Here is an 8,637-nt window from a genome sequence, read left to right on the forward strand (position 1 = left end):
CATGTCTAACCTAAATTTGGCTCTTCTTGGTCTCTCGTATAAGGAGGATTCCATCCTGCTCCTTTCTCCCAGCATTATGTCCTCAAGTTTTATCCCCACTAACTCCCCTCAGGATTCCCTTCCTTTTAAAGTCTAAGAATATCCTATTATATGTAATACTCTACATTCTGTTTATCCACCCATCCTTCAACGGACATGTGGCTGCTTCTGTCTTTGGCTATTGCAGATAATGCTATGAATATCCCTTGAAGTCCCTGCTTTCATTTCTTTTATGGGTATGTCCAAAAGTAGAATCACTGGATCATATGGTAGTTCCATTTTTAATTTTGCGAGGAATTACCATACTGTTTTCCTTAGCAGCTGAACCACTTTTTTTCCCACAGAAGTTGTACAGAGTTCTAGCTTCTTCACAACCTCTCTGACACTTGTTATTATCTTCTGTGGAGGTAGCATAGAGGGGAGGAAGGGGGCATAGTAGCTGTGTTAATGTCATGATCTAGGGTTTCCAGTCAAAGTAATTATGCATATATTTGGATTTTACTCTACCATTTTATTATGTTTTCTGCTTGTGTCTCCTTTTTTATTCTGCTTATTCTTTTGGGTTATTTAGCTTTAATATTCCATTTTCATTTCTTGGGTTTCTGACTATCTCTGAACAACTCATATCTTTGATCCTTTACATACTTTTCACAATTTACTTAAAATTAACATTTTCCTACCATATACAAAATATAGAAATTTTCCATCCAGATGCAACAGTTGTCATATGAATTATATTTGCATACACTGAAAACTCCCCCAGACAATGTTTTCCTTTCAACTGTCACCAATACTTTTAGGAACTTAGGGGCAAAAAAGAATTAAAATAATTAAATATAATAGTTTTAAAAGTTATTATGTTTACACAGACATTTACTGTTTTTCTTTCCATACTATAGTCCCACATTTCATTATTTCTTCTAAATAATTTCCTTTATGGGCAGCAAGATAGCATAGCAAATAAAGGGCTCTTGTCACCAAGACTAATGATCTGAGTTTGATCCCACATAGTGGAAGGAGAGAATGAGTCCTGTAAGTTATAATCTGACCTCTCCATCTGCACCATGGTGTATGTGTAAATGTTGTGTATGTGTGTGTGTGTGTATGTGTAAGTAAATGGGGTGTGTGTGTACAAATGGAGTATGTATATAAATTGTGTGTATGTGTAAATGGTGTATGTGTAAATGTGTGTGTAAATGGTGTGTGTGTGTGCATGTGTGTGAATGAGCAAGCATGCACATAGACCAATGAATAAATTAATGTAATTTAAATAATTTCTTTGATGCAAGTCTAGTAAGGACAAATTCTTAGTTTTTCTTCATCAGAGAGTTTATTTCTGAAGGAAGTGTTCACTAGATAGAGAATTTGGGGTTGACAGTTCTGTTCTTCCAGCATTTTCAAATGTCACTTGAGGGCCCTACAGAATTCACAGCTTCTGGTAAGAGATGCACAATGTTTATGAAGCCCAGGAACCATAAAAGAACTTTGTTTGGACTCTTGGGAATGTCAGTTTGAAAAATACAGATTCAGATAGGCCTGAATGGATATCCCAGGGAAGCTCAGATTGTGCAGGACTTGTGAAGGGAACGAGAAGACAAAGGCAGCTTTTACAGGGTGTTTGAAAAAGAAAAGCCATTGACGCAGGAAAGTTAGCATGGCAGGGGTGTCCAGCCTTTGGATGTTGCTACCAGATACATCTACGAAGTTGAACTTGAGTGTTGTGCAGGAGCATTACAAAAAGAAATCTCATGTTTTAAATTTATGATTGGGTCCTGGGCCATGTTTGTAGCAGCTATCCTTTGCTGCATTCATTCTGTGGGCCATGGGTCAAGCACACCTATCAGGCTTTCTGTCTCTGGATGTATTAGTTACTTTTCTCCTTGCTGTAACCAAATACTTGACAGAAAGAAGGAGAGGCAGAGGTTATCTTAGCCCAGAGTTAGAGGACTACAATCTACCACAGAGACAAAGGTGAGTGTTGGGAGTGGCTTGGTCCTTTGTGCTGGCATGAAGTGGAGAAAGGAAAGCATCAGTACTCTGCTGGCCTCTCCCCGCACCCTTTGTTTATTCTGTATGGAACCCTAGCCCATAGGATGCCACACACATTCAGGATGGGCTCCAGGTAAAGCCCTCTGTGAATACCATCAACAAACATACCCAATGATGTGCCCCATTTATATCATAGGTATTTCTCAATGCAATCAAGCCAACAGTTGGAACTGACCATCACAGTAGATCATACATCATTGGTCTCCAAGCCTTTACTATGGAGAAAAATCATCTGTGACAGCTGTAATATTCACTGTAGAATGCTGATGTATTTTTGCAGTCCAGGTCCAGTTCCAAAGTTTACATGCCTAGTCATGGTGGCAGCTTGACATGTGTGTAACTCCTATCCTCTTAATGCTTTCCTGAGGTCATTTTGAAATGTTCCTTGTTTGATTGGCTTTTTGGAGACAAGGAAAGTCTAGACTGGCCTTGAGCTCACCAGATAGACTTTCAACTGCTGATCTCACCCCCACCTCCCAAAGTGCTGGAGTTACAGGTGTGTGCCACTGTGCCTGGCATTGAAATGCACTTTCAATTTGTTGATTTCATTTGTGATTTTCTTTTTAATATTTCAAGCTGTCATTTGAATTGTGGTTTATGTAGTATGTTGTTTTTTAATGTAGTATGTTTTCTATGACTACACTTTTAAAGACTTTTTTTTACATTAACTTTCAAGCATCGTGTCTGGGCATGCATTCTCTGAGGTCATCTAGGTTGGGCTTTATTGATTTCTGAGTCTGTAAGTTTAGGTACTCTGCCTATTTGGGATAGTTTTAGTCATCATTTCTTCCAATTCTCTGTCTGTACCAACATCTTTCTCCAGTCCTGGTGGGGTTTCAGTAACATGGGTGTTGGACCTTTCTCTATTATCCTGCAGGATTCTGAGCCTGTGCTTATTGTGGTGATATCTTGTTTGTACAAGTAAAGCATGTCTGAAGATTAGAGGGTGAAGCTTGCCACTAGCTAACCATAGAGGTCTGTAGACATACAGGAAGTGAGATGGCTGGGTGGAGAAAGGAATATAAGTGGGAGGAAACAGGAACTTGGTCTCTTTTCTGCTGGGAAGCTAGTGAGGTAAAGGTGGCTTTGGCTTGCTCCTTCTCTCTGATCTCTCAGCATTTTCCTCCATATCTGACTGTGGGCTCTTATTATTAAGACAAGTTAGAACTTATGTTACAGTTCATTGTTCAAGAGTTTTGTCTATGTGTGTCTGTTTGAGTGTGTCCACATGTATGTATGTATGTATGTATGTATGTATGTATGTATGTATGTATGTATGTATGGTGTGCATGCCTACATGCACATACAGAGACCAGAAGCAGGGGTCAGGTATCCTCCTCAATGATTTCCTACTGATTCTCTTGGTGTGGGGTCTCTCCCTGAATCTAGGACTCATTTTTCTCCATTAGACTGGTAGTCAGAAGTCCCCAGTGGAGCTAGGGTTCCAGATGTCTGCAGGATGTCAGCTTCTTCTTCTTCTTCTTCTTCTTCTTCTTCTTCTTCTTCTTCTTCTTCTTCTTCTTCTTCTTCTTCTTCTTCTTTCTTCTTCTTCTTCTTCTTCTCTTCTTCTTGAGACAGGATTTCTCTGTGACTTTGGAGGCTGTCCTAGAACTAGCTCTTGTAGACCAGGCTGGTCTTGAACTCACAGAGATCTGCCTGCCTCTGCCTCCCGAGTGCTGGGACTAAAGGCGTGCGCCACCACTGCCCAGCTGGATGTCAGCTTCTTACACAGTTGCTAGGATTTGAACTTCAGACCTCATGATGTTCAGTGAGTGCTATAATTTTAACCTCTGAGCAACCACTTTGGCCCCTCTGCTCATTTTGTTTTTTTTAGATATTTTATTTGAATTAGAAACAAGATTGTTTTACATGACAATCCCAGTTCCCTTCTCCCTCCCGTCCTCCCCTACCACCACCCCAACTAAAACCCTACCTATCACATATCCTTTCTGCTACCCCTGGATGGTAAGGCCTTCCATAGGGTGCCATCAGAGTCTATCATATCCCCGTGTGTCTTGGCTCAGGGAGTATTCCTCTATGTGGAATGGGCTCCCAAAGTCCACACCTATGCTAGGGATAAGTAGTGAACTACTACAGGAGGTCCCATAGATTTCCGAGGTTTCCTCACTGAAACCCATGTTCCTGGGGTCTGATTCAGTCCCATGCTGGTATCCCAGCTATTAGTCTGGGGAGCAAGAGTTCCCTGATGTTCAGGTCAGTTGTTTCTGTGGGTTTCACCAGCCTGGTCTGGACCTCTTTGCTCTTCACTCATCCTTCTCTGCATCTGAGTTCCAGTTCAGTTTGGTGATTAGTTGTGGGTGTCTGCTTCTACTTCCACCAGTTGCTGAATGAGGGCTATCGGGTAGCATATAAGTCAGTCATCAATCTCATTATCCGGGGAGGGCATTTAAGGTAGCCTCTCCTCTGTTGCTTGGATTGTTAGCTGGTGTCATCTTTGTAGATCTCCAGACATTTCCCTAGTGCCTGATTTCTCTGTAAACTTATGTCTCCCTCTATTATAGTATCTCTTATCTTGCTCTCCTCTATTCTTCCCCTGACTCAACCTTTCTGCTCCCTCATGTCCTCTGCATCCCTCCTCTTCTTCCCTTATCATTCTCTTAGCTCCTCCCCCTCTTCCCGTGCTCTCAATTTGCTCAGGGGATGGTGACCCTTTTCCCTTCTCCAGGGGACCATGTATGTCTTTCTTAGGGTCTTCCTTGTTTACTAGCTTCTCTGGATTATAGGTTGGTAATCCTTTACTCTATGTCTAAAATCCACATATGAGTGAGTCCATATCATGTTTGTCTTTTAGTGATTGGGTTACCTCGCTCAGAATGATTTCTTCGAGTTCCATCCATTTTCCTGCAAATTTCAAGATTCCATTGTTTTTTTCTGCTGAGTAGTACTCCATTGTGTAAATGTACCACATTTTCTCTATCCATTCTTCGGTTGAGGGGCATCTAGGCTGCTTCCAGTTTCTGGCTATTACAAATAGTGCTGCTATGAACATCGTTGAACAGATGTCTTTGTTGTATGAATGTGCTTCTTTTGGGTATATGCCTAGGAGTGGAATTGCTGGGTCTTGTGGTAGACTCATTCCCATTTTCTTGAGGAGTCGCCATACTGATTTCCAAAGTGGCTGTACAAGTTGGCACTCCCACCAGCAGTGGAGGAGTGTTCCTCTTTCTCTGCATCCTCTCCAGCATAAACTGTCATTGGTGTTTTTGATTTTGGCCATTCTGACAGGAGTAAGATGGTATCTCAGAGTTGTTTTGATTTGCATTTCCCTGATGGCTAAGGATGTTGAACACTTTCTTATGTGTCTTTCAGCCATTTTAGATTCCTCTATTGAGAATTGCCTATTTAGTTCTGCACCCTATTTTTTAATTGGATTGTTTGGTGTGTCGGAGACTAGCTTCTTGAGTTCTTTGTATATTTTGGAGATCAGTCCTCTGTCAGATGTGGGTTTGGTGAATATCTTTTCCCAGTCTGTGGGCTGCCGTTTTGTCTTGCTGACTGTGTCCTTTGCCTTACAGAAGCTTCTCAGTTTCAGGAGGTCCCATTTATTAATTGTTGATCTCAGTGCCTGTGCTACTGGTGTAATTTTCAGGAAGTGGTCTCCTGTACCAATTAATTCAAGGGTATTTCCCATTTTGTCTTCTAACAGGTTCGGTTTATGTTGAGGTCTTTGATCCATTTTCACTTAAGTTTTGTGCAGGGGGAAAGGCTTGGGTCTATCTGTAGTCTTCTACATGTTTGCATCCAGTTATGCCAGCACCAATTGTTGAAGATGTTCTCTTTGTTCTAGCATATATATTTGGATTGTTTGTCAAAAAATCGGGTATTTGTAGGTGTGTGGGTTAATATCAGGGTTTTCAACTCTATTCCATTGTTCTACCTGTCTATTTTTGTACCAATACCAAGCTGTTTTCAGGACTATAGCTCTGTAATAGAGCTTGAAGTCAGGGATGGTGATGCTTCCAGAAGTTCCTTTATTGTACAGGGTTGTTTTGGCTATCCTGGGTCATTTGTTTCTCCATATAAAGTTGAGAATTGTTCTTTTGTGGTCTGTGAAGGATTGTGTTGGGATTTTGATGGGGATTGCATTGAATCTGTAGATTGCTTTTGGCAAGATTGCCATTTTTACTATGTTGATCCTACCTATCCAAGAGCATGGGAGATCTTTCCATTTTCTGGTATCTTCTTTAATTTCTTTCTTTAGAAATTCAAAATTCTTGTGGTACAGCTCTTTCACTTTTTTGATTAGTGTTACCCCCAAGGTATTTTATGTTGTTTGTGGCAATTGTAGAGGGTGATGTTTCTCTGATTTCTTTCTCCACCCATGTGTCATCGGTATATAGCAGGGCTACAGATTTTTTTTTTTGAGTTAATCTTGTATCCTGCCACTTTACTGAAGGTGTTTATCAGCTGTAGGAGTTCCCTGGTAAAGTTTTTTGGGTCACTTATGTAGACTATCATATCATCTGCAAAGAGTGAGAGTTTGACTTCTTCCTTTCTGATTTGTATTCCCTTGATCTCCTTTTGTTGTCTTAGTGCCCTAGCTAGAACTTCAAGGACAATATTGAAGAGGTATGGAGAGAGTGGGCAGCCTTGTCTTGTTCCTGATTTTAGAGGAATTGCATTGAGTTTCTCTCCATTTAATTTGATGTTGGCTGTCGGCTTGCTGTATATTGCTTTTATTATGTTGAGGTATGTTCCTGTTATCCCTGATTTCTCCAAGACCTTTATCATGAAGGGGTGTTGGATTTTGTCAAAGGCTTTTTTGGCATCTAGTGAGATGATCATGTGGTTTTTTCTCCTCAGTCTGTTTATATGGTGGATTACACTGATGGATTTTCGTATGTTGAACCATCCTTGCATCCCTGGGATGAAGCCTACTTGATCATGGTGGATGATTTCTCTGATGTGTTCTTGGATTTGATTTGCCAGTATTTTATTGAGAATTTTTGCATCATTGTTCATGAGGGATATAGGTCTGTAGTTCTCTTTTTTAGTTGTGTCTTTGTGTGGCTTTTCGTATCAAGGTTATTGAAGCCTCATAAAAAGAGTTTGGCAATGACCCTTCTGCTTCTATTGTTTGAATACTCTGAGGAGAATTGGTATTAGCTTTTCCTTGAATTTCTGGTAGAATTCTGCACTGAAGCCATCTGGCCCTGGGCTTTTTTTTTGGTTGGGAGACTTCTGATGACTGCTTCTATTTCATTAGGGGTTATAGGTCTATTTAAGTTGCTTATCTGTTCTTGATTTAATTTTGGTAAGTGAAATCTGTCCAGAAAATTGTCCATTTCCTTTAGATTTTCGAATTTTGATGAATATAGGTTTTTCCAAGTATGATCTGATGATTCTCTGGATTTCCTCTGTGTCTGTTGTTATGTCCCCCTTTTCATTCCTGATTTTATTTATTTGCATATTCACTCTCTGCTATTTGGTATGTTTGGATAAGGGTTTTTCTATCTTGTTGATTTTCTCGAAGAACCAACTCTTCCTTATATTGATTCTTTGTATTGTTCTCCTAGTTTCCATTTTATTGTTTTCTGCCCTCAGTTTGATTATTTCTAGGCATCTGCTCCTCTGGGGTGTATTGGATTCTTTGTGTTCTAAAGCTTTCAGTTGTGCTGTTAATTCTTTTTTGTTTATTCATTTTATTTATTAATTTTTTTACAAAAGTTTATTACAATGTACAATAGGCTCCAAGATAACACTTCATTCTAGCTGCAGGTGGCAAAGATGTTATAGTAGGGAATCCAGATATTTAAATAGGGATGGAGGAGGGTCATCATCATGGAAGAAAAGAGGAACAGCTTACTTTTTGCCAGATTTCTTTTTTTTTTTGATATCATGTACTTTGAATTTTTTTTTTAAGATTTTATTTATTTATTATGTATTATACATTCTGCTTCCATGTATATCTGCACACCAGAAGAGGGCACCAGATCTCATAATGGATGGTTGTGAGCCACCATGTGGTTGCTGGGAATTGAACTCAGGACCTCTGGAAGAGTAGTCTGTGCTCTTAACCTCTGAGCCATCTCTCCAGCCCCTTTGCCAGATTTCTTAATTCCACTTGTGGCCAGGGGTTCCTTCCCTGTGGCCTTGGCTTTTAGCTCCTTGAGTTTCTTCTGCTCCTCTTTTTGTTTCTGCTTGAAAGCCTTATCTTCCTTGTCCATCTCCTTGGCCTGCTTCTTGGGGTGTTTCAGGAGCTTCTTTTTGCCACCTTCATGGCCCAACATGGCATCCACAGATCCCTGATCCTAAGCCCTGCTGTTAATTCTCTAGTGTGGTTATTCTCCAGTTTCTTCATGTGGGCACTATGAACTTAGCGCTATGAACTTTCCTCTTAGCACTCCTTTCAAAGTGTCCCATAGGTTTGGGTATGTTGTGTCTGCATTCTCATTGAATTGTAGGAAAAAATCTTTAATTTCTTTTTTTATTTCTTCCATGACCCAGGAATTGTGCAACTGGGTGTTACTTAATTTCCATGAGTTTGTAGGTTTTCTGTAATTCGAGTTGTTGTTGAATTCTAACTTT

The 8,637-nt window shown here is 40.2% G+C and overlaps 1 protein-coding gene across 1 annotated transcript; it reads right to left on the reverse strand.

The window, feature by feature from the left end:
- Positions 1-816: 816 nt before the first annotated feature.
- Positions 817-8,339, reverse strand: LOC113836584 (translation machinery-associated protein 7-like). The gene is made up of 2 exons (XM_035447636.1): positions 8,156-8,339; positions 817-842 (listed from the first exon to the last, which is right to left on the reverse strand). Exons 1-2 carry the CDS (start codon positions 8,337-8,339, stop codon positions 817-819), a joined length of 210 nt encoding a protein of 69 aa, XP_035303527.1.
- Between the last annotated feature and the right edge of the window lie 298 nt (positions 8,340-8,637).

The sequence above is a fragment of the Cricetulus griseus genome, chromosome 7, assembly GCF_003668045.3.
Source record: "Cricetulus griseus strain 17A/GY chromosome 7, alternate assembly CriGri-PICRH-1.0, whole genome shotgun sequence".
Classification (NCBI taxonomy): domain Eukaryota; kingdom Metazoa; phylum Chordata; class Mammalia; order Rodentia; family Cricetidae; genus Cricetulus; species Cricetulus griseus.

Excerpts from the sequence above, each read along its gene's own strand:
- LOC113836584 (XM_035447636.1), bottom strand. The coding sequence starts at position 8,339 with ATGTTGGGCCATGAAGGTGGCAAAAAGAAGCTCCTGAAACACCCCAAG. Across the intron at positions 843-8,155 it reads AAGTGGAATTAAGAAATCTG|TTCCTAAAAGTATTGGTGAC; the intron begins GCAAAGGGGCTG and ends TTTGCCCCTAAG.